This window comes from Parus major, chromosome 6 (assembly GCF_001522545.3).
Source record: "Parus major isolate Abel chromosome 6, Parus_major1.1, whole genome shotgun sequence".
In the NCBI taxonomy this organism is placed as follows: domain Eukaryota; kingdom Metazoa; phylum Chordata; class Aves; order Passeriformes; family Paridae; genus Parus; species Parus major.
In genome coordinates this window covers 6911374-6938336 of record NC_031775.1, presented here as the reverse complement: position 1 = coordinate 6938336, position 26963 = coordinate 6911374, and the positions used below count along the sequence as shown (strand labels likewise).

Sequence of the window (26963 nt, the reverse complement as noted above, 5' to 3'; positions counted from 1 at the left end):
GGTATTTTGCACTTGTCTACAATAATATTTCTAACTCGTAGTTCATCAGGTCAGCTGAAAACGTGAGGCAAAACCCCCCCAGAGCAATATCAGCACAGTTAATCTTTTGCAAACAGCTTTCCTTTGGAGGCTTGCACAGAAAGACAAGTCATTACTAAACCATGAGAAAGGGAATTTTCTTACTGCTTGTCAAGCACTGGAGTAATTTTGAAGGACTAAACATCATTGAATGAAAAATCTCTGTTTTTTGTGTCACACGTATCCATAAAGTTTGCATAGGTATAGTAATGAATGCTGTCTAATGAATTTAAATTCACAACATTCAAACTTACTCTGACAACTTTAGTGAAATGCTTTAACTTGTAAATGATGGTTGTTTGTCACTGTCACTATTTCAGCCCACCTGCAATATTTAGTAGTTATACACACGTCAAAGTCCTCTGTTGCTTTCCAGAAATGCCTGCATAACAATAAACACTTCCTTTTCCCCCTGACTGGGGATTGGGATTTTGGATGGTGAGCAGGTTTTTGACAGTGGGACAAAGCTGCTATACACTTGCCTGAGTTGAGCAGCAGAAGATCAGCACAGCCCTCGTGAGTTCACCTTTCCTGATGGCGTGGCTGGATGGCTGGCTGATCACATCAACTAAACCAAAATTAAAAAGTCAGTAGGGAGTCTGCTGTGCTTGGCACAACCCAAGCTTAGTTTCTACTATTTTGGATGTCTCTCTGCAATTCAGCTGATTTTTGAAGCAGAATTAATCACATTAGCAAGCATTCACGTGTTTGGATAGATGTGTGAATCTACTCAAGGCAGCTTGTTTTGCTTTTGGATCTGATATTTGCTAGTTGACCCTAATATACTGCACTTGTACATGAGCTAAACTGGTGTATCCTCACAAGATGTTACTTCAATAGTGTTCCATATGACATTTATAGGGGGACAAAAAGGACTTCACATGACTATTCTGTGGCCATGAAAAGCACCATGTTTGGGGAGATCTGAGAGCCCACTCAGGTGTGGCAGCAGGGAGTGCTGCTGGCTGCAGCTGGGCTGGGCTCCTCTCTTGAGCAGGGTCACAGCCTGGTTACTGCAGGGTTAAAAAAACCACAAACTATCCACCAGCTGTTACAACGAAGTTTGTAGAGATTGTTAATTACAGTGGCATTTTCTGAAGAGTAAATGTGCTTCAACTTCCACCATTGGGCTTCACCCATGAACTGAAATTTAATGACAAAAGTGTGAAATGAGAGGCTTCAATACTTTCTTATTCACAACAAGTCAGACATTTTTCCCATAAAATTAAGAGTTTCTAAGGACATGGTACAGCTGGGATCAAGTCACTGCTAATTTTGAGAGCAGCCTGGTTCAATATAAGCTTTGACTTTTTTTTTTTGGTTCTAAATTTCACTACAAAATAAAACTTCAGACATTTATAACAGACAAATGCTGAGAGCCCTGAAGACAGAATAGAGTTTGAACAAGCAGATTTCAGCATGGACTTATGAAATGTATTCCTTCATGTTAATGCCCAAAAATGTGATTAAAGAAATATATTTTTTCAAATCATCCTGAAGATGAGGCACAGAGCTCAAAGGAACATGTTTTGAAGGGGCTTGTTTGCATTATTTCTTTCAACTACTTTTTTTTGTTTGTTTGTTTTTTGTTTTGTTTTTAAACACTAAAATATTGTAATTATGTTGGGACTTGGTGTATTCTTTTATGAGCTTATGGATAAATGGTAAACCTCTGGTTAGGCAGGTTATTTCCAGGATAGGGATAAAAGGGTAAGTCAAAAGGAAGGCTGTGTATGTTCTGGATATTGTATTTTTTCTTGGGAAAGGGAGCTGTGTGAGGTTATAGAAGGTGAGAAGTTTATGTGTGAGTGATTTATCCCCTGCTCATTTATCTGCTCCTGGATTTCTGCATTTGACCTGTGATGCTGTTGGGGTGGGACTTTGTTGTTTGTGCAGTGTTAAACCCCACAGCCTTGAGCCTCTGGGGAGGTTTGCAGAAGCACCCAAACACATGAACTGGCTCTTCCTGAGAGTCCTTGTCAGACTTTAGGGGAAGGTAATTGATGGACTTTCCCTGTTGGCATTCACTATGAAATGGAGCTATGGAAAATGGCTGTGTGGAATACTCTTCTTCAGAGGGCACTGCAGGAAAAAAGTAAAAAAAAAAAGTAATTTCCACCTAATTAGTTCTTCTTATTTAACTGGATGAGATTGGTGCAGTGACTTTTTTCTTTTCTCTTTTCTCTCTCTCTCTCTCTTGCTTTTTTTTGTTTTGTTTTGTTTTTCTTCCCCTTTAATTTTCTCTTCCTCCTGTTACAGATATACGTGGACTTCAGGGATTTCTCGATCAGGCCTCCAGGCTGGGACTTGATGTATCCTTACAAAAAGTGGACAGGAATATCAGCAGAGTATTTTCCAACCTTTTTACCACCATGAAAACAGAAGAGCTGAACCGCTATCGGGACACGCTGCGAAGGGCCATCTTACTCCTGAGCCCACGGGGAGCCCAGACTTTTATTAATGAGGTCAGTGTTGAGGTTTTTTTTAATCATCAACATTTCAGAAACACGTAGTATGACCCATGTTTTGCCCTTTTGACTCTGCTGGTTCTTTAATGTCAAGTAAGATTGTCAGACTTCTGGGGAGTTGAAATATCACATGCTCCAGGGAATGCTTGCTTTGTGGTTAGTGCAAGTGGGGCAACATGGGCCAGATATTATATTATATAATATAATATCCAGCTCTGTGGGGGGTAATTATTTTTTGTCTGGTTGTCTTCTGTATCAGTACTTCTGTCGTGGATTTCAACCACTGTTAACAAGTGACCAGAAAATCTGCGATAATATATTATAAATGAAACATAATGTGCACGAGAGATCTGTCTTTGCTGTGGAAATCTCCAAATTTATATTAAAGGGGCATATTATTGATGTTTGAATGTTGAATCAAAGAGATTTTTATGAAATATGAAGTTGGAATTATATGTTTGTCTTCCTTTCTTAGTGGTTTCTTGAAATCAGGGATGCTAATTAGGACAGGGAGGTAGCTGTTGGGCAAACTTTTAATTAACGTGCTGTGGGCTAAGTTTTGGCATTAATTAGTTTTATCCAGCTTTCCTAATATTAAATAATGAATTATTTTACAGCGCTTTGTATGCCAGAGTTGAGAATGAGAATTTGAGCCTCAATTCCAGTTTGTGTATTCATTAGCTAAGATCTTGGCAATAAAGTAGGGGTTTGAATTTCTTTTTAACTAACCAGGGATATAACTGAACCAAGAAATTAAAATGCAGAGGAGACCTCTTTCTATTATCAGTTTTGCTGCATCAAAGCCTGTTAAATTAAAAAAAAAAAAATCAACTCAAATTAGCTCATTAGAGTTTTGGATTTTTTTTACCATAAGAGCCTTAGTAAATTATCCACATTTGTGTTCATCAGTGATTTTTTAAATAACAAGGTAAATTTTACCCTAAGTAAATGATGCAGATAGGTAGTTTGGAAAAGACTAAGGACATTCTCCTCAGGTTTGTGCACACACAGGTGTTTCCAGTAGAAGAGTGCAGGAGTTAGTGCCCTCAAAGTGTGTGCAGCTCTGCACAGCTCAGTCAGTTGTTTTCATAGGAGACCTCCAGCAGAAATGCACATTGCTTGGCTCTCCACGGAGTCCTAACAAAGTATCCAAACCAGAGTAAAAGGAAGTGTTTTATTCAGACCCCAGCTGGGTGGAAGTTGTGTCCCCCTGGGGATGCAGGGCTCTGGGATTGTTTGGTGAGTCAGGTGAGTGCCCTGTCAGAGCCCGAGGTGTCTCCAGAGCAGGGGCCAGCACTGAACTGTATTAAACTCTTTGACTACTCACTTCACCTTAAAGCACTGTGTATTATAGGCATTAAGACTAATGACCCTGATATATTTCCAGCTCCCTGCAGGAGTTTAACAGTGGGCAGAAATGAAAAGTAATTTATTTGGCAATCTTTCTATATTGAATCTTGATAGATTCAGAAAGGCTTTATAAGAGGAAATTTAAATCTTAGAAAGGAATTCTCAAAAGGCTTGAGATAGGAGGTGCATAATGTAGGGGAGAATCTAAGTAACAACACTAGAAGAAAATGTAAGATTTTATTTTTAGATTTTGCACATACCTTTTTTTTTTTTTTTAGCTCCAGTTAGAAAAGATAATTGAAGAACAAAGAGGTTTTAAAGCCCTGCTTCTGGAAATCAAAAAGTTCAAGTGAAAAAGAGATTTCTTATTAAGATTTTCAGTTTTGTTGAGTTGATATTTTGTAATAGGGAAAGAATGTCTGACAAGCTTCAACCAGATTTTTGTTAAAATGTATTGGCTAATACCATATCTTCATGAAAACCAGGTGCTGACTGCCAGCCCTCTGGTGAAATTCAGAACAAAAATAAGAACAGTGTTCGAGTTATGAAACCTGAAATAAACAGATTTAAGAGATTTTTCTTAGCACAAGTCATAGATATCAGCCATTGGAAGATGGTACGAGATCTATTCTGCCTGGTTTGAAACTGCAAGTGATACCTTTTTTTTTGCTAAAAATACAGATCCAGGTTTCAGTCTCATCATCTCTTGGGTGGGCCAGAGAGATCTCATGTGATTTTGGATGTACAGAGTAAGGGGACTCTGCCATCTCATGTGTAAAAAACTTCTGAATAGTGGAAGAATTCAATTTCTCTAATTTTTATTTAGGCATGGTTTTCATTTAACTGTCTTAACATCTCAGTGCCTGGTTCTGTCATGTGTCAAAGTTACTGCAGTAGAAATTATTGACCTTTTGTAAATTTTCAAGATTTAGTATTTTGCTATGAAACTGCTTTGACTGTAAGAATGGGGAGGAGAAGGAAAAAAAACCTTTTCAATGGTATTGCTATAATCCTGGAGTCAGCCTTTATTCAGAGCAGGGAGGGTAAATGCATTTATAAAATGTTAACTATCTTAGAGTATGCATTAAAAGGGCATTTAGGGAGTGAAGTAAACCTAATCTAAAGAGTGTCCCTCCTTAAACAGTTGAGAAAAATATTCCTTTCTCCATCTGCAAAAATCCCAGATATATTTGTCTCAATTGTAATAGGTGTATGTGTGCCAAGAAAACAATTTTATATTTTGAAAAGCATGTGATTCTCTTGCAAGGTGATAAGAAAAAACTAATAACTCAGAAATCGGAAGATTTAGCACTTTCACCTTTTCTGTTAGTTACCTTGGCCCAGACACAGGAATCTGAGACTCAAAAGGCTCCCTCCTCGAGAGAGTGAGGATTCACTTGCCTCTTTCACTTAGTAATGGGTATGTTTTTTTCAATTGCAAGTAGAGGTATTATTTGTATGGACTGCTTTTATCATTAAAGGCTGTACAGTGTAATAAATGGAAAAAAGTTCAAGGAGGTGACAAAAATGATGAAAGGATGGGAGAGTACGACCTCTGAGGAGAGGCCTCAGGAACACGCTATATACAGCCTGCCTGCGGAAATAGAGCTGCCAGGTACTTGAGAGGAAACATGAGTGGAGGAGGAGGAGGAGGAGGAGGAGGAGGAGGAGGAATTATTTAAGGTGATCATGGGTTGTGTCATAGGAAGTAATGACCCAAAGTTAAACAGGGAATGCATTCTAACAGGGAGGTCAGTCGGACAGTGGGGGTGCTGGGCTGGAGAGTTCCGGGAGGCATCGTTCTGCACAGCCTTCAAGAGTTCAGTAGATAAAACACTCTGGTAAATCAGGCTGGCAGTTTGTCCTGAACTGCTGTGCAGGGTGTTCTAGGTGACTCAGGAGCCCTTCTGAAGACCTGCCAGGAAACACTGGTTGTGTGAATAAGTTTGGACTTTGTACTTTTTATATACAACCTATCTGAAGAGGAGGAAAAGGTCTTGTAATTCAGCGTTTCTTGTTTCCTGTGGCAGATGTGCAGTTCCTGACCTCTGTGGAGGGTTTGGTTTCTTAGTTCTTCACAGAACACATAGTTTATTTGGGATATTTATGCTATTTTAATAGCATTTGTCTTTATAAATACAGGTGGTGTCAATTGCTTCATAGACTTTACTCTTCCTTTGCAGTATTTATGTACAACCTTTGCTTTTGAGCACCAGTGAAATGGAGGCTGTAACCCAGTTGCATGTAGTTGACTTGAAAAAAGAAGGCATTATCAGCTTTATGAAACCTTTAACTTAGCATTACTTGTATTTTTGGCAGCTTCACTGAAGTGAAAACTCTTTTTGTTGAGGTGGATGTCTGAAAGTGCAGTAGTTCTTTGTGAGCCTGCCTTGACTATAAGCTGGTGATGTGACTGCAGAAAGGTTATATGCATATCCCTGCAGCAGAGCAGCCTAAAGCAGAACTCTTTGCATGCCTAGGGTAGTAAGAGAATTTAAAAACAGAAGCCTATAATAAAAGAGAGCAGATTAATTCCTTTAAAAATTAATACACAACTGCTGTATCAATGCAGCAGGGTTACGTGAATCGCAGCAATTCCAATTTGAGCTGAAGTTAAAAATTTCCAGTATAACACGGTGTTAAACAGCTGTAATTTATCTCTGCCCTGTTTATATAATTACCTCAGCGTCCTCATTTGAGTGCAAAGACTTCTCTGTTTCACTTTCACCCTAGTTACTGCTAAGTGTTCTGACTGATTCTTTAAAATAAATATTGATATCCTGCTTTTGGTTTGGGTTTTGGGGCTCATTTCACAGTGATTTGTGGCCTTCCTTCAGTCCTGGTCACTGAAGATGCTGAGCTCCATCCTCCCAGAGCACTTGTTAGAGAACAGTGCTCCAGCCTTCTCTTTTCCCTTCTGCAGCTGGTGACATGCTATTACTTGACTGGAGCTGAATTAATTATTTATGGAATCTTGAACAATTTGCACCCACAAGCAATTGTATGAAATGGTTTTCCAGTGACATTCACTCAGAATTTAACAGGAAAAAGTTCAATATTAATTTTCTGGCACTTAGCACTTCCTCTCTCTCTCATTTATTTATTTTTTTTCTTCTTTTTTTAATGTTGCAAACATTCAACATATTAGTCCATATATCTGTTTTATATGCAGTATATAAACATCTCGGAATATTGTTGAATAATTTTGGGAAAAAATATTATGCCTCTTCTGTTTTTAGAAGGCATTTTCTCTGTTTAAAGAGCTGCTAGTGATTTGTGAATGCTGGTAACAGAACTGTAGAAATAATGCATTCTTCTTTCAATAGTTCAAGTTAAATTATGCCCGCCTTATTTCTTCTAAATCTTCCTCTGGTATTCTATTTCTTCCTTAGAGCTAAAATCTTGTCTGCTATTGTTGACATTTTCAATATGCTAAGACTCTTTGTGCTTAAAGAGAATAATAATTATAATTAAAGCCCAAGCAAACCTCATTGAATTGCTAAAACCTAAGTGAAAACAAAGCCCTCCCATTCTGGGATAAATTGTCTTTGAAGCAAGTTTCTTTCCACTGGGCCAAAAAACCTCCCAAAACACAAACCCTCCTACATTTTGCTTCCCTATGACTAATCCAAGGGATGGGGTTATTCTCACAGGGATCCCAATCAAATGTGTTTGGAACACTCAATTACATGGATTTGTAGACACTGTGAAAAGGAAGAAAACATTGTTGAACAAATGACTTTATCAAATTCTTATTTAGCTTTATTTAAATGACATTCCTTTTACTAATGGCAGATAGAAGTGACAATAATTTTAAATTACTTTTTTTTCTTTTTTTTACTCCACTAGAATGTTGCATGAGATTTTGAACCTGAAGGTTGAAATCATGAGAGACAGGAGGCTTGCATCCAGTTTTGTGTATCTAACAATAACTGATAGCAGTTTTGTGAGGCCTTATAGCTCAATTGAGAAAAAAAAATACAGAAATTGGATACACTGGCCAGAGGTACACAAAGCCCTTTTGAGTCCAAATACTGCTTTACTGGCAGTTTTACCAAGTCTCTCAGTGTCAGCAGTGATGTGTGGTCTGAAGAAACCTGATTTCTGAGCTCTTGTTCTGAATCTGGTGACTCGGTGCATATACAGTGAGGCTTGTGTATTTTTAAATGTCATTAAATCCACCTGTACAGGAACCAGGCATTCCTCCTGCTCCCAATGCTTCATCCTCAGTGCACCTTTGGGTCCTTGTTTCATTGCAGGTGTTCAGCTGCTAAAACATGACTCATTTCAAAATTTTGCTGCTGTCCACACATAAGGATCTCAAGTCTAAAGGAAACTGTACCAAACATCTAGCTGAAAAAATTGTTAAAATACCTTGAATTAACATTCATTTATGTTGTGAGCTTCACTAATTTTTTTAACAAACCAGTTTTTTCAACATTTTTTATTTTTTTTTCACTTGCTGACCTAGAACTCTGAAGAGATTTAACCTCAAGATAAGGAAGATTCTAGCTGTTAGGAGAGGCTGCATTTTTGTTTGGGTTTTTTTTTTGAGGAACAGGATTTATTAATGATTTGGAAACGTGTGTTGTACTGGGGCACAAACAAGCCACTTTCTTTAGTACTGCCTTTAAAGCACTCAGTGCTGGCTTGAGACAAGACAAATCTAGTGGGTGCTAAAAAAACTAGGCTATCAAAAACTAAACGCCCCTCTGCTTACTCCTTCATGGATCTGTTTTCCAAATTATTTCACTTCAGGTGGTTTGGGTCACCCCTTGAATACTGTGCAATTTAAAGTTCCTATGCATTTGTATTTTTAGCATAGTGCAAAGTGGAATTGAATACTCTGCCATATCTGTGGTCATTATAATACATAAATATATGCAGAATGTTTTTCTGAAATGCTGCAAAGCTGTAGATGACTTTAGCATTCTCAGCAAGGATAATTTCCTGCAATTTCGATATAATTTGCCAGAAAGGAGATATTACTAATTAATTATGGATGATTAATTTTAAAATAGGCTCCTGCAGTTACATTTCATCACTATACCAGTGTTTGCCTATTGTAAGGCACTGGCAGAAGCAGCACAGGTAGATGAGAAAATGTTTATCTTACAAAAATCAGAAAAAGTAATGGCCCCAAAAAAGCTATTTACCATCTCCCAGTTGTACTTCTTCATATAAATTTAGTGAATTCTTTAGCTGACTGTTCTGGGGGAGTTTGGCTTTGAGGATTAGAAAATACGTACTGTAATTATTCAATAGTAAGTTTTTGAGCTTACACCAATGTGTACACACCACAGGTACAGGTTGACTTCTTACACGTTTCTAAGCACAGGGACTGACTTGGGAGTACAGGACTCTGCACAATCACCTCTGCCCTAAAATGCATTTCTAGACCTGATGTGCTGGACTGAGAAATCACTGATTCATTTTGCTTGTTGTCCCAGAGGTCGCAGAAGAAGGCCATTATCCTTGGAAGGGATGAGTAATAATTGCTGATAATAATTTGCACCTGCTTGGCATCTTTTCAGAGGAGATTTTTAGCAACTTTTAGCAGGTGAAATAAAATCATATTTACCCAAGACTTATTTTTAGTTTCAAACTAATTAAAAAATCTATTTAAGCCTTTACTAATTGCTGGCAGCACACAGCTTAGTGCTCTGTAGGAGAGAAGAGCTCAGGTGAGATTTACACAGGTTCAGGATTAATCCCAAGGAAGGCATCCTAGGACTGGTGCTGTGCTCCTCTTCCAGTTCTGTGCCAGGCAGGTAGTGCCCAGTGCAGGTGTGAGGAGGACCCTTGTTGGGGCTCTGCCCCGTGTAGGAGACAATACTGAATGTTATGACTGTCCCTTCACAGTTCAAAGGGTAGAGTTCCTATAAAATCCAAAATCAAGGGTCGAGGGAGTGCTCTGCAAATGCAAGGGGAGAAATGTTTGGGAGCCTTGTTCATCAAGGACAAGCTGTTAGAGCTGATTAAATCAAGCTTATAACTTGAGACAGTGTGGTAACTGTGCAAGGAGATTACCTTTTCCTAAGGCAAAGAGTGTTCTGTGTGAGAGGAATAGTACAGAGTGTCGTCAGCTCAAAGTGCCAGGTGTCACTTCATTTACCCACTACCAAAACTAGCAAGAGTTTAAGAGCTGTTTTGGAAAGGGAGTGTAGTCCTAGGCTAATAATTATTTTTTCCTGGTGCTATTATAACTGGTGTGCTTATGCTTGCTGTACTTGAGTGGCTTGTTATGAATTGGGATATTTTACTGGGTGCTGTATGAATTTGTGTCCCTAAAGAATTTGCAGTGTGCATGAAATGACCGAGACATCAGTGGAGTAAAAGGGATTGATGATGAATGATGTTATGTGACACAAATAGTGTCCCCATTCCACCGTCTTAGAAATTTTGTTTTTGAAAAGAAAAGAAATTAAACTGAACTAAACTAAGGATTTTCAAATATTTGTGGAAATGTTTTTATGAATAGGGGTAGGAGAAGGACATTAACACTAAGGCCAGAATCTTAATGATGAATGAGAGATAACCTGAAAGATTGGAATAAAAAGTGTGCAGTATTGGAAGTGAAGATGGTTAGCATATCTTTGATGTGACAGGTAACAAGGGTGCTATTGAAGCAATATGAAGAGTTGGATGAAATGATCAAAGAAAGGGGTCAGAGATCATCTTTGCAGCAGAAGTTTCACTGAGATATGAGAGGAGTTTTTGATTCTTCAGGTCAGAAAGATGAACTTGGAAGTAATCAATATGTAATATCATCAGAGCTGAGAGAGGAATTTCTGCATTACAGATGAGTTAAAAAACCTGTTTATTAGAAAGATTATGTCTAAAGAATCCCTGAGATTTTGGGCTTATCCTGGATGAGAAGTAAGAGTCAAAGATGACACTTACATTGTAGTCCAAATTGGCAGGTCTGATACTCTGGCTGTCCATTTTGACTGAAAAAAGGATTTTCTTTGCCTTTTGAAGGGAGAGTGTTGAGAAATTTCCTTATCCACATGAAGCTTTTAGGGATATCCTGAAAGCAGTCAGTTTAGACTGACCAGAATATGAAAAATGTCTCACAGAGAAGTAGATCAAGACTCATCAGCATATGAATGATGGGATTTTTTTGCTAGTTTGCTTGCTGGATGGAGTTAAGAAAGAAGATTACAGAGAGAATGGGTGTGGGACCCTCCTTGGGAACTTGGAGAATTTCACAAGAAGTATTCCCTGGAGAGACTGTGCTGGAGGAAAAGCAGAAAAGAGGAAAACTGGGAGAGAGGTGCTGGGAAGAGGAAGTTTATTAAGAAGAAATGTGATTAAATATATTAAAAGCACCTGGCAAGTCCAAGAGGAGACAAAAACAGTTTTAGAGTGTGGCTGAAAAAGTGAATATCAGTAGGAACAGTTTCAGTCAAGTGAACCATGTGTTAAAGGGTCTGCAGGTGGAAGGGAGAGGAAGAATGCGGTGATAGGCTTAGGGTCTTGAAGAGAGTGAGAAAGGACAGGTCTGAAACACTTTCTGGTCTCGTGACAGAGAAACAGGGTAAGAAAAAAACCCTGTTTTTAAAGGTATGTGGTGATATCTTCTGATTCTTATGAGGGCAGCTGTGTGGAAGATGCCTTCAAAGGTTCCAGAGGCTGGAAGGCACTGGACATGTGGAATGAAGGGACAAGCTGGCAGTGGGAGCGCTTTGTGTGGGCTGGGGTTTACATCACCTTTTTGGATGGGTGCTGTGAGAGCTCTGTTTGTCTTTGCAGTTCTTATCAGATGTGCAGCTGCTTTGTGTGCTGTCCTCCAGTCAAAGGTGTATGTTGGTAGACAGTAGAAATTACATGTTTTTGTTGCTGGTTGTTCTACCATGGGCATAAAATCTTGAGAGAGAAAAGAGAGTTTTTTAGGTCTTGGAGCATTTCCTTTGCAGTGTGAGGGCTAAGGGAATAAAAGAGGCTCTGACAGGGGAAGAACTTTGTGTCCTAAGGATAATTTCTGATAGTTTTCATTTTTAGTAATACCTTTTTACTGGATAAGTCTTCATGCTGAAATTTGCAGAGCAGGAAGTATAATCAGGTTTCTGTACAGAGATTTTCTGGTTTTGCCATTGTTTTTGTTCACTGCTTGTTCAGGCATTTCTTAGGATGTTTTCATAGCTTTTATTTGAAGATCAATTTCCAAGGTTGATCTCTTTCTATTGAGGCAGGTACCTAATGATTATTGTTACAGAACATTAAATGTGGAGGTAGAGGGTCATTAGTCCCTTTTTTACCAGCTGGGGCATGGGGTTACAGAGAAAGTAGGCAATTTACTGAGTTCACCTGAAAGAGGGATTGAAGTTCTAAATGTCAAACCAAGAACTTGCCCAAAAGGTCATCCTTTCATTCGATACTGCCAGGTATGTCTTTGCCACCATTGACCCCTAGTTGTTTCATTTGAGAGAACTGATTGTCCTGTCACTCCAGTGATCCTTTTTTCAGACATGCAGCCTTTGACCCCTGCATGCTGTGTCAAATATTAAAACCCTCTTTGAATAGTGTGTATTGGCTTTAGTTTCAGGTAAAGAATACAGCTTGCACATACAGTCCTACAGAGCATTTAAAGTGGTTCTCAGGTAACTTAAAAAAATCTGTATTTTATTTATTGAATTGAGTCCATTCATTGTTATGGAGTTATAGTTCACTATAGACCATGCACTGCAAAAGAGATCAATTTGTTTGGCACTGACCCATCCATTTAACTTGAAGCAATCAGATTTAAAAGCTTTGCACTTTATTAATGTGTGTGCAAATAGAAACTGGGTTCCAAGGACACTCTAGGAAAGCACCTTGAGTGATTGGTCTTGATATATAATTCATATTTTGTTTCCAGCTTTCCAAAGGAAAAAAATCACATTAAAATTATTTTTAGATAATACTGTAAAGGGAAAAGACTAAAGCCTTGATGTATGACAATGACTTTGTGTGTTTAGTGGAAGTATATTGACTTGAAAATGTTACAAATTCCCTAAGAAGGTTTTCCATAAAATTATTAAGGAGTATAGAGAATATTTTGAGATGTACATCAACACGCTAAAAAGTCCTCCAAACAAAACTCATTGCACCACAGTGTTCACTTTCTAAACTGTACTAGCATTCAAGGATTTTATAAATCAATGTCAGTTCTGAATGCATCTTGATTGAGGGTAAGAGCCACCTAGCGAATAGAGCATTTCAGACTGGATATGTTGTTATGAATTCTTAATAAAAATGTGCAGTTTAAGACAGACTCATCCCTAATGGTTCCCATAAACAGGAGGCACCCTAACACTGGAAATGCCCCTGTGTAAATAAGGTGCTTACAGCATCTAGGGAAAATAAGCAGTGGAACTGTCCAATTTGAAAAAATCTGTGGCATGTTGAAGTGCTAAAAATAACACCAAAGAGACAAAAAAATAGTAATAATAGGAGGACCCTAAAACCCTATGAAATTAATTTTAATTAATTAATAGAGCAAATTAATAGCTATTATATTTATTTATTTGTGAACGTGTTTGAGTAAAATATATGTGCTTATGTAATATAGATAAATATAAATATAAAAATATGTGTGTACTGTATGTATTTTATACACACACACACATACACACACAAAAAATCTTTCAGATTATACCATGCCCAGGTCAGTCACTTAAGAAGGAATTTGTATGTCTGGAAATAGAGAAGAACAGAGAGTAAATGTTTGTGTTCTGTGCAGCTGAAAAAAAGAATAAAGATATTGAAGCAGAAATGAGCCAAAGAGTGCAAGCTCTTCAGGGTTTTTCTGTTTCAGCTCATTAAGAACATACACATTCTGATGTGCTCTACTGATATTTGCAAATAGTGTTGGCACCTTTCAGCATAAACTGGGTGAAGAGCTGTGTTTTTAAAAGCCTTTTGGAATTGGGCATTATTCATGCAGGGGACTTGCAATGCTGACCAAATGGAACAGGAACAGCATAGAAAAACTGCCTCGCTGAGGCTTATCAGCCCTGAGTTTTCTGTGAATTATGAAGACACAAAAAGTTAAATAAAAAAACCCTTACTATGAGTGAGCAGAGAAAAGCTGTATCCTGGAAAAATGCAGAGATCTCTTAGGGAACATGAGGAATGCTTTAGTGTGAGTGACAACATCAGCCAGGCTTTGGTCCCAAAACTCTGCAGTTTACTGGTGACTTGAGCAGAAACTGCTATTTGTGATTTCCAAATGAAAGTTGTGGAATGCTGCTGTCCCAGATGATAAGGAAAGCAATCCTGAATAAAATGACTCAGTGGCAGTGTCAAAGCATCAACAAATTTTTGAATAACCTGAGGCTGAATAGTCAATTTTGGCGTTTCAAGGCTGGCCCTCGTGGCATCTGCAGAGGAAAGGCCCGGTTGGCTACGTGGAGTTAGAAGTTACTGAGAAGGTAAAAGGGAGTGTTGAGCTCTATAGTCTTTTAAGTAGGAAATCTATGGATGTGTTTAAATCAGCCTGGCTGTACTGGCGCTTGTGTTGCTGATAGCAGCTGCCTCATATGTCAGGAGTATAGCAGTCACATTGATGTGGCTGCGACGTGGTGTGCATAATCCTTATCTCTGGTCTGCTTTTTCCTACTTTGAAAAATGAAATTCAGCTTTGCTAGCTAGAGAATTTACATTTTTTCTCTTGCTCCTTTAATTTCACTCCCCTTTCCAGAGTTTCCCTTTTTGATAGATTTAACTCACTACCTGTGGTAAATAAAAGAGTTTCAGAGATCCTTACAGTAAGTTATAGTGCTGCTGATGTTAAAATGATCTACATAGGCACTTAATGAGATACATTTGCACTGTTATAATTGGTATTCTAAAATTAGAATTAAGAATACATATAAATCTTTATAGAGAGGTTATATTGTGTCCAGGAGCTTTGCTTATGTGTGAAGCTCAAGTAAGTTCTTGTCAATTTGACCAAAAAATTATTAAAAAAGAAACCTCTCCAAAACCACAAAACCCCGCAAGACCTTGCTAAACCACTGAAGCTTTCATGCTGGCTGCTGTAATTAAAAGTGAACACTGGGAACTGTGTTTTGCCACAGCACTGGAGCTGTGAACACCCTCAGTGGCTGTGGGCAAACATTAAAATGAAGACCAATGGTTCTAGACCATAATGGAACCTCTCAATTTCCCACTCTGGTATCGATTTACAAATGAATATGCCTGTTTGTTTATTGGAATCACCATTACTTCAGCAAAGTGTTCCAGCCAAGGTGCAGCGAGTTTCCAAGGGCTCTGGATTTCATTGTTTATCACTGTCAGTTGCTTGTGGAAGAATCAGAAGACCTAGCAATGGGGACTTGGAATAAGAAAAAAACAACCCACCAAACAAAGAACTAAAAGTTGTGAGCTAGGAAAGTACTTTGGTACTCAAGTTTTTAAAAAGACAAAGTTAAATTTAAAGAATAAGAGTATAGCAATGTTTCAATTGCTTTAATAAGGGCAAAGTAGTGTGGGAAATCAGAGCACGTGTGCCACTGCTTTTGCCAAAGCTCCTTATTCACTTGTTAATAAAAGCAGTCCTAAAATAGTTGCTAATCTTCTAGAACAAGACTTGGGATATGGAGAACTTGTTTGCAGTAGATATATCAAATATATAAGTATTCAGGGATAACTTGTTCTTATCACAGGAAAAGTGTGAGGATAAAATCCAGTGATGTTCCTAAGAAATCAGAGAGCAAAGTAACAAGAGCAAGGCAATGTTTGTGTCAGTGTCTTGGATAGGAATTATCCATATAATGAGTGTTTGAGAAAACTTTGAAAACCCTTTTTGTTAATCAACAAATTCTTAATTTATCTAGAATGACCAGTTTCCATACAGTATGTTAATGTTAGGAAGAAAATCAGCGATTCTGATGCCCTGTCCTTCTGAACCTGCCTGTTTGTCACTCTGCATTCTGTCCCTAGTCTTGTGCTGTTCTCCCTTGGTCCTGCACAATAGTGAAGGCAAGGGAATGGGGTTTGTCTTTTAAAAAACTAACATCATCAGCATGTGAGACAAGAGTAAGAGAGAATGGAATAGTGGAGTGCCACATGTGTCTTGCCCTCATTCAGGTAGGGAATTTCCAATCATCAGCTGAATCTCTTAAGGAATGTCAAAATGTCACTGGAGAGAATCCCATGCAAGCTCCCTCCAGCACTTTGTTGCTCTTGACAAAAGTACATGAAGTTCTTTAATGTGCAAGGGAACTGTATCAAAATGGCTGGGTTTGTGCATTCCTGCTGCTGTTTGGCAGTACAGCTTCTGGAAAGGTTAAAGTAGAGCCTATTCATCCAGAATTCTGGCAAAGGTAGCCAGAGTTTTGGCGCCAGTCCCCTCATTTGAGTTTGACCTTGCTTTCCTCTTGGTGCTCGCTGTAAAGCTTCTCTGTCCTGACACTCAAAATGTTCTTGGTTTGAGAGGTTTCCAAACCGTGTGATAAAACAGATACTTCCCCTTTGTCCTGTGTCCCCACTCAGTCTCTTTAGCTCCACCAGGGCATGTCACCAGGCTCCTGGTGTCAAGGACCACAGTTAGGCTGAACAAGGTGTTGAATGGCAGTAAATTTCTCAGTGGATCTGTGGAAAGTGGAAATTGCCACTTTTGCACCAGGTCTGTACTGGGCTTTTGAAGTGCTCTCCATTGCTTTCTCTTCTGAGGGCAGCCCTTTTATTTGATGCTAAAACAAGAGTTCTACAGGCACAGGTGAGGACCATCTGTCTTTTCCTTCTCAAATTAGGAGATTCTAGTCAAAGGAGACTCTTAGACATCCATGTGAACAGCTTTCTGCTTGTGTATTTACTGCCATTTTCTTCAAAACAGGAGCAGATTTTTTTCTGAGGGCAAGAAAGGAGCTGTTTTATCTCTTGTTCCCTTGAAAGTCTTCTAAATCATTTGGGAGAAAATATTTGGAAAAAAATTGACAGTGCATCAAAGACAAAATCAGGCCTCATGGGATAGTAGCAAAAGAGAAAGTATAAAGATGAGACTTCAGAATGTGAGGCTGAGGGCTCTAGATGGTGCTTAAAAAATAAGTTTATAACAGGCTAAAGAGCATCAAGAGGGGCTGTAGAGTCACAGAATTTTGATAGAATTAGGGGAAATGCCATCTGCAGATTCATAATGTTAATATTACCATTATATCTCATTTTTGAGTAGGTCAGCAGGATTAAGTGGAGGCTGTCTAAACAAGGATGAATTTTACCCTTAGGCCCTCTGGGATCAATAGAAATCTGAAACTACAGAGACTGGAAATTGAGGACTACTTGTTTTGTGTAGAAGACATGAACACTAATAGAGAGACAGGAATGTTTGGAGACATCTGTTGATGTCTAAGAACAAGTGTGCCATGGAGGGAAGGGGTTCAGCAAACATCTTGAACCCTGAATCTTCTGCTTCTCATAATTTGAATATTGCTGGAACTGTTCTGCTGTTTTATCTGTATTTCTATTATATAACTTTACAGCATTGAGAAGGCAAACTTATGATGGAAAGCAAATGATAAATTTGGAAAGAGCATGCAGAGACTCGTATTTGTATTTTGGGAGTGTTTTTGGTTTGCCTTTGCCTTGCAAGAATCCTGTTTGTATTTAATTTAAATATTTATAAGCAAATAGTGAATTTTAAATGTAATTCAATGAGAAGGGTCTGAGTTAGCTGCTAGTTCTGCCAGTAAATAGTAAATTCCCTTCAAGATTAGCAAATGAAGTATGATATAAGCTATTAAAAATACTACCAATAGAAATCTGATTCATTAGCTGTGTTGCTAAGGTTACAAATGAGTTTCTTCAAATTGTCAAGCAAATTTTATATACATGTTTATGTAGAACTGAACTTCTGGTTTTGTGTATATGCTATCCCTAGATATAATAAAAGTAGTGCGTATTGACTTTGATTGTAGTCAAATACTATGAGTATGAATTTATATGCATAGACTATAAGGACTGTAAGAAAATATTTTAATTTAGGGGTTTGATAGAGAAATCAATAAATGCAGCTAGTAAAGTGCTCTGTCCAATAAAATGTATGAGTTTTGGTAAGGGCAATATTCTATTTTCCTCTGAAATTTGGGTTCTGCTTTACCTTGTTTGGTCTATAATTATTCACTCTCTGAAGTGATCCCAGTGTTTGTCCTTGTTTCCCAGACAATGGTTGGTTTGGAGTAATACATTAACAAAGTATAGCAGAGACTTCCACACTTCCTTTCTCTGACTGGATCTCAAAATTGGATGGATGATCCTTATTTATAGGATCAGAACCAGTATCAGCCATGAAAATGCTCCTTTTGAGAAAATTAGATGATTGAAAAATGCTAGGAGCTCTACTTAATGGCATGCCTCTTCCAGTGAAAACTGATGATGAGAATTTGATATTAATTTATGAATGATTTAAGTCATATTTTGGTTCAGATCGCACTTTCTGCCTTTAGATGTCAAAGAAACCAGCACAACCTTGTCATACCTATATTGAGCTGCCTACAGAATGTGTGCAGAGAGCGCCAAAGTCATTGGACAGATTTCATTTTACTCTCTTACTTCACTGTTTTACCACAGAGTGTTTTTTACTAATGAGAAAGCTAGTATCTAGGTTATACTAAACTGATCTAATCTCTGATTTATCCTCTTGGCTTGTTATTTCCATTTGCTTCGTGACCCATTGGATGTCCTGCCTGCCCCACAAGAGCTCGGCCGGGTCGCGGGAGAAGCAGATCAATAGGGAACACTTGGATGCAGGGTCATTTACAGATGCAGCTGTCTCTCACACCTGCAGTTTGGAACGTTCTTTCAGGTCTTTCTATCACTTCATTTGTAGTAAGACTATCATTAGATCATGTTCTTTCCACAATAAAGTGCAATGCAGATGCTTTATCTCCTTGTCAGTGAATGTCACAGGCTTTGCACTGTTTTTTTGGTTGATCCTAAGAAATCAAGGTGCTGGACTGTTGACTCGAGCCAGCTTAGCAATGGGGTTTTTTGTGGTGCTGAGCCATGTGGTTATTGTGTAAGAGAAATTAGATGAAATGGAGCCCTCTATTAATAAATCAGAACACTATAATTCCATTGCTGCAGTTTACCTTATTGTGATGACTTGGTTTTTAGTGCATTATAGCAAAATCTTATGTCATATATAAATTAGAAAATTGGTTAAATCTGACTCCCTGACACTTGAAATCGACTCAGTTTGTCAATCAGAGATAAATGCCACTGGAAAAAAAAAAAAGCAACCTCAAAGTAATCTTAGGGGAGGCAAAATTTAGATGAGAAGATGACTCTAGGGCCTTACATAGCAGAGCTACATCACAAAGACCTTTCTTCTGTGGAGTGTAGAAAAAAAGTAATCATTAAGAGGGTGTGAATGGATGAACTCCTAGCACTTGGTCTGGATTTCTGTGATCAAGTTTATCCTGTGCTGATACTAATGCATTCAGGGCTGTAGGTTATAAAAATTCATATTCAGAAAGGGCCCAGGGGAATTTCCAGTGCCAGGCCACTCTTCTGTGCTGACTGCAGGCCCAGGGAAGCACTGTAACATCTCTTACTCTTGTGTCACATTCTGAAAAATTGGGGGATTTTGTCACAACTGGTAGAAATAAAAATTTACTGCAACTGTAACACAGGGTTGGATTCCCTTTGTCCCTCAGACCATGGACATTTAAAGACTTAGGAGCTTCTGCTTCTATCAGGTCATAGGAAATTCTGCTCCTCTGGCTTTAGGTGATCTCTGTGTTGACATCTACATTAGCTCAAATCTGAGACAGACCCCTTACCTTTTGCTAGGCCAGAATGCATTCATATTCCCAGGATAAGTTTTCATTCCTAAAACTGGATTTCAAATTAGAGGCCCTGAAAATCTTCCTCTTGACTGTTTTGACATGGCTGCACCCAGGCTTCCTTGCTGGTGCTCTCAGTTCCCTCAGAAAGCGAATTCCCAGCAGTGGTGTAGTGGGGGCAGTGCTCCTTCCCCAACAATGGGCAAATAAGGTAATCACTTTTTATCAGTGTGCTGTTTTTAAGCAAACATTTGTCAGACTGTAGCAAATAAGCTAGTATTGACCAAAAGTAATTACCTCCTGAGAGATGATCGGTGTGGCAGGCTGCTCATACGCCTGAAATTAGCCATGTATTCCCTGGAGTGCATAAAGCAATTGCTGAGACCCAAGAAATGAATCTTTGTGATCTCAGTTCTCCCTTCCTGATGGGTTCAGATGTCCTGGGATGGGTGAATTGATGCTTGGTGCTCTGAAGTCCTTGTAGGGTAGCCGCGGCCTGGCCACACAAGATTCTAGAGATGTACCAGCTGGGAAATGAAATGAAATGAGGCTTTTCTGGTGCCCAGCACCACATGGGCCAAAGGAAATCAGGAGATCTCTGGAGATAAGCCCACATGCTAAAGCAGCTGATACTCTTTGAGAGAGGACCTGCAATATTAGATTTGCAATCACAACCAAAATATGTATTATAATTAATTATTTTTTAAATTCTGCATATATTTTATCTGAGTGTCAGTTATTTTTCTTTTAAAGCTCACTAAATTATTGATCTTGATTATTTCTGTAATAAGATTTTAGTTTACCTAATGTCATGTGAGAAAAACGTTCTATTATTGTGCTATGAGGCAAAAAAAAAAGTTCAAAGGCTGCTGTCTCTAGACTTTTTGTTGCTCAGAGTATTTCTATTACATCTCCTCTTGTTAGTCATCTTGTTGAATACGATTCCATAATTTAAGTTGTTCTTGCTACTAGTTTTCCTTGGCTTCTGAGAATTCTCCCACTTGGAGTTCAGGTTCTTTTACTGAACACAGAAGTGCTGTGGCTTTGTCTGTGTTGTTCTGCAAACTGACCCCATTGATGAGCTCTAGAAAAGACATTTCTTTTTGAAATATACCAAGAAATTGAATAAAGGGAGGATAAAGTATGTTTGCAACGTGTCTAATCATAAGGTGATGAAGCAAAGTGGGAAACAACACAAAAGAATATTACTGGGTGGAAATGACCAGAAGGAAAGTGGTGTAGCACAGAAATGACCTCAGATAACTTTCTTAAACTCTCATCTGATTTGAACTGGGAACAGCACACATTAACCAGCCAAAGACAAATTCAGCCTTTCATTAAATACTCTGACTCTGTTTTAAATAACTCTGTAAAGACTGATGGACTTATTCAAATGTACTATTTGTCTTTGGAACTTCTATCAATGAATCAATGTCCTTTATTTGACTGGCTGACACATATTTAATTTGGTGTAATATATGATACATGGAAAATGCCTTTCAGTTTGAAACATTAATGACTGATAGTTGCCATCATTCAAGTTCTGCCTGCTTCAATTTAGTTTTTTCTATACTCATCAAGTTTACTAATAATGATTAAAGATTTTCTTAGTTACATTGTCTTTGACAACAGTGATGATTAAAGACATGGGCAACTTGTTGTATGGAACAGTTCACTTCTGTCTATCATTGATCTTCCTTTCCATATAATCTGCCAGTTAGACCTAAACTAAAGAAGTATGGAAGAGCAAGGTTATTCAGCACATTTGAATGAGTAATTGATGAGTAGACATCAGTTAACCCAATAAAATATATATTTTAAAATCTGTAATCAAGGGAAGGATATTTCATGCTTATGGGAATATTGGCATTACCTTGGAAATTAGATACTTGCAATTAAGATGAATAATGTATTGCATTGTAATAGATAGTACAGTGGTAGTACATGGGTTTCAGATATTTAAAACTGATGCTTCATTTGCAGTTTAGGACTTTCTTGTGAATTCTCTATTTGGTTTCATAGATATCCCTCCTTTTTGTATATTTTTGAGGGAGGTGGGAAGAAATACTTCTGTTTCTTAGATAAAAGGACTTAAAAAATACACGAGTACATAAGAAAAAAAAACAAAACAAATTTTGAGCAGGGCATACATAACTAATCTGGAGTATTATTTCAGCACTGTGTCCCCTGAACACTGTAAGTGTTCCTGAGCTGAGATGTTTAGCACTTGACTGGGCTGAGCTGCCTTGTTTTCATCTCCCAGCTCTGTGGCTCACTTGCCTGGACCCAGGCAGGCCAGCACTGGGCTGTGTGCCCTAGTTTCCACTTCATAAGGATTCACCTAACGATACTGACCCCTCCTTAAATTGTACTGCAGATCAAAGATGTTCCTATGGACAACCACAAGCAATGGCTGCTCTGTGCACCTCTGTTTTAAATACATACAATTCATCCTCACTCCAGAAGTTTTCTGGTTGGTCACTGACACAGAAACACAGCTTTCTGTCCCAGGCTGTGGCAGAAGGTCTAACTTCAGGAAATTACTTTATCTTGCTTCTGTTTCTTCTGCCAGATAGGGATCATCACCTTTTTAAAGTGGTTTAGAAACTATAAGAAAAAAAATGCTCTACAAGAGATACAATTTATTTGGTCTCTGTTTTCAACTTTGTGCCTTAAATGGCCTAAAGTTGTCAATATTTGGGGAGGCTTCCTTAAGGGTTTCAGTTGTACTAGAGTAATGTATAAATATTAAATTTTAGTGTGTAAATGAGCTTCTACACCACATTTCTCTATTTCTTTTGCCACTTTGTAATGATAAGTTTCAAAATTCACCATCAGTTATACTTTTAAGCCATCATTAATACTTCTAGTTCAACAGCTTCAGAGTGAGAAAAGTGTAGCTGACTGGTTAGTGATTTATACCCAGTTTCATGTCTTAAACCCCTATCTTATTTTTGCAAATATGCTTTCTAGCAAAATTGAATGATAAATCAGAATAATTTAAGGCTTGTTTATCTGAAGTAATAATGTGCTTAATGCATTTGGATATCATTAATCATTTTCTTACAGATATTTGAACGCTGCTTTTGATATATGGATAAACTGTGATACATGTATGAAAGAATACTTTAAAATATATTCTTAGATGTATTGTATTCATATTAAATAGACATCATGGAGGTATTAAACATTCTGTAGGCTACTTGTACTTAAATAATGCGTATTTTTCCATATATTTTTACTGAATTAAATAAAAAAAACCCCACAATAAGCCACCAAAAATAAAAAAAATGACCACCAAAAAACCCCATGTTTAGAAGAGCGTTAACTACACAGACTTTAGATTCTTGAGAATAAAACAGGTAAAGATTAGCAAATACACCTGTATATTACTGCTTTAGGCATCCATATGTGGAAATTATTCTGCAGTCTTTGTTCCTTCTGTTTAAATTGACTGTGAGTGAGCTCTTAAGTCATAATACAAGGACGTGGGTGCATTCTGTGCATGAATGTATTTATTAGACAAAAGTTCTAGATGAGGATGTAGAAATATTCTTTTTGCCTTGAGTAGATTTTCAGGCTTGGATTCAGAAATACACTCTTGCCTCTTCCCAGAAGTTCACCAGACCTTAATAAATAGTCAGGTAGAGAATATGAAGTAATTTTCTGTCATTTTTACCTGGTTCCCTGATGTTGGGTGGGTGGGTGGGTCTGTCACAAAAGCTGAACTCAAACCCATCTGTTTACAGAACATTGAGTAGTGCTAGGCTGCTTCTTGCACTGAATGTTGATTTGCATACTTCAGCTGCAGTTCTGTCCTTGACTGTGTAGTGCTTGTCTGATATTTAGACATTTCATCTGGTTTTTAAACCCATGGAATCATGCCTGGTTTAAAGTTTGCTTCTTGCCATCTTTAATTTAGCTGCAGTCTGGCTGGACACTGAGGTACAAGAGTGCTACTTTAGCACCAAACATGGTCTTTACATGGGAGAGGTAAAATGGCTCATATCAAGAAAAGACAGAACAACAAAATGAATCTGAAGTGTTTTGTATTAAAAAAAGAAGGTATTTTTGAGGCTGCAGCTGAGAAGGAAAGGCAGAGCTGGTGGTCAAATTGGATAAAATAAATGACCAAGCTCAAAAATGTGTTTTCAGAGAAATAGCAATAATAATAACTTAAATTCCCTACTGGATCATACCAACATTTCCAGCATTCTCTCTGTGATGGTGGCAGGAGGAGATGTTAGGGGACAATAGACAAGCCTGGCCACCCTCTACTGCTCAACATCTCCTCAGCATCCATTTGTTGGATTAAGAAAATTAAAGAGAAAAGGGAAGAATATACTCTCTCTCTCTCTTTCCCTTTCTCTTTAATTTTTTTTTAGCCTTTTATTTATTAATTTGAGCCTATGGGAAATGTTTGCCTCTTCAGACTCCATAGCAACAAATTCTAGTTTGTGACCCAAGATGTAGCCCCTGAAGGTAAGAAAGGATACGTTAAAAATTTATGGGTGTGTGATATTATTACTATTACTGTTACTGTTACTGTTACTGTTACTATTACTATTACTATTACTATTACTATTACTATTACTATTACTATTACTATTACTATTACTATTACTGTTAGTGTGTGTCTGATCCTGATGGGCCAGATGACACCAAGCAGGACCTCAGTCCAAAACAGAAATATTAAAGGTGGTGTCAGCCTGCAGGGTCAAAGTCATCTGGGTTTTGGGAATAAGTGGATTCAGAAAGTGAAGTGTAAGTACAAGTTAATGATGTGGACATAGAATGGATTTCAGCAGTTTTCTGCCAAATATTGGATAAGGGCATGTTCAGCTGTGAAAATTTAAATGAGTTTGTCTGTAATTTGGAATAAATTTCACTACGTTTTGTGAAGACTATGTCACATACTTGTGTTCATTTGTGCTCAGCTGCCACTTTAAAGTTTGTGACTAACTCAAGACAGGGAAAGGTAAAGAGGCTGATGGGTAAAGAAAGGGCTTGGCCTTTGGGATTCTGGTATCTGTGGGAAGATTCTGAAATGCCAGTTTTATTTGGTTGCTATCCCCATCTAAGACATCTAAGACAATTAACAAAACTCTTTAAGAAAATATTGTCCCACCTTGATCATTGGCCAACCTCAAAACAACTTTTTTCATTGGTTTATGGGATACAAATTTATTTCCCATAGTTAGCCTTAGCTCTCATTCTGTTTTGTATGATTTTTTAAAAGACAGTTCTTAGGATGGAGAGATTTGCAGCTTGCAGCTCTTCTGTAATGTTGCAAAGGTAAATATCCTTATTATAGAGCTCAGCCTATTGCCATGAGTAAACTGTAGGACATTCCTGTTTTAATCCTTGATTTGTCTTTTCTAACCTTTTAGTGGTGGTCCTTCTGTGTAGTTTAGTTCTTTGTGGTTATAATTTTTTCAGTTGTTGATGCTTTTGAGGCCTGTCATTCTTGCAAAATGGAATGATGCATGTGAGTTAATTAGGCTAGCAAAACCCTCATGAAGAAAAAAAAGAGAACAAAGGAATTATTCTTGGAGATGCCTTTGATTGCTATTAGCAGGCTTTGAGGAAAACAGATGTTCATTTGAAGATTTTAGAAGAAAACAACAAATGTTTTTAGTTCAGCTTTAAATTAGAAGTAATACTTAACCAATTTAAAGTGAAGTGATAAAGAAAAAAAGTATCTTTTGAAATTAGGGCAATAATTTGATTATATTAAAATGCACCTCCCTGCACTAGTGAGGCATTTAGATAATTTGTTCTAATTGCCATTCCTTCTCATAAACCAGTGCCTAGAATTAAGAAATGTCATCTGTTTTTTTTCCACTCCAAATCTACTTCCTTATGATATCATGCTTTCTCCATCCAAATTTAGAAGCAAGAACAATGAAGCCAGCAGTGGATGATAACTTTCTCTCTTTTTGCAGATAAATATATTGCAGGATTGGGATCTGGCTGCTCCCAGATGTGTTTCAGCTACAACTGCTTTTCTGCCAGTGTTTAAGTCGTTGGACCGTAAAGTGTTTTTACATAGCTAAAGTAGGACTGGCTGCAAAGAAAAGGAGAACTTCCATATGTCTATCCTCTGTCTAAATAGTGGAAAAAATATTTATTCTATTGGTCTATTTCTAAGTGCTGCGCTGTAGATTTAGAGAGGTACTATTATATCCTGTAGTAGTTAAATGGAGTTTAGTGATTTCTTTTATTCCCCTGGCTCTTCTGTGAGAAGTTCTTCTGAAAATACATCACACTGATGGTATCCAGTGTCTAGAGCCCTTCCAAATGTAGAAGCTTACTCCTTATTTTAGCTTTTTGTAGAATAAATGTGGTTGTAAAGGGACTGATCATTCATTGAAATACTGCAATGGGTTAATTTATTGTAGGGACACAACAATGGGGTTCTCTGTCAATAAGGGCCATTGTTTAGAATTTCATCCACAGCAGCAGTGAAACAAAAAGACACATTATTTTTCAGGCCATAAACCTCCTTATTGGTATTTCTGTATTTCAGTTGCAGACTCTGCACTGAACAGTGTGAAAAAGGACCACTTGGGCTTTTGTTGCATCCCAAGTCTGATGAAAATCTGTAAATTGTTCTGCACAGATATAGGAGAGAATGCAGTACACAAAATGCACTTGTTGTGTTATGAGTCTTATCAAGGCATTTCAAGGCTGGGTTTGTAGCACTGACTTAGCACAGCTGGGGTTCAGTTCAGCTGCTTATAGATGGGCTGTCTGGGGTGCAGCTGGTGGCCAAGTTGCCAGAACTGCTTAACTGGGCCTGAAAAATGTGCAGACAAGTTTGATTTTTTTGGGGATGGGGGCGGGGGTAAAATATAAAAGTATTGCAGAATGCCATGTGTATGGATAAAAATACATATATATAATACATATATATCTGTATGCTGATATTTTAGGTGATCATGACCAATGCTTCCTTCTTGCTTATGCCTTCTTTTGGAAGTGTGTTTGATGTCAGCACCTGACAATGACCATGTTTTAGTTTTCTAAGCTTTTTTCCCCTTGGTGATGTGTTTCTGCTCCAGAATGGAATTTTACTTTTTCTGGAAGGATGTGAGGATAAATGCTGTTCAAAAACCACAGAAGTTCATGGGCAGACACAGGCATGTTTGTCAAACTGTCACAATTGGCTTTATTCCCTCGATTCCAGCAAAATTAGAGGACAGCACACAGAATTGGCCAGGACTGTTCGCTAGACCAGTGGCAGCCACAGAATCGGCTCTCAACCGTTTCATCTCAGCCCAAAGCAGTAACTCCT

General features: G+C 38.0%; 1 protein-coding gene across 2 annotated transcripts in view; it reads left to right on the top strand.

Moving 5' to 3' along the window:
• Nucleotides 1-26963, top strand: part of GRID1 (glutamate ionotropic receptor delta type subunit 1) — a 497344-nt gene that overhangs the window by 279092 nt on the left and 191289 nt on the right. For both annotated transcript variants that reach the window (XM_015633150.3, XM_019007270.2), the window contains exon 4: nucleotides 2338-2543. In XM_015633150.3, coding sequence (XP_015488636.1) covers nucleotides 2338-2543 — 206 coding nt within the window. The remainder of the gene's footprint in view (nucleotides 1-2337; nucleotides 2544-26963) is intronic.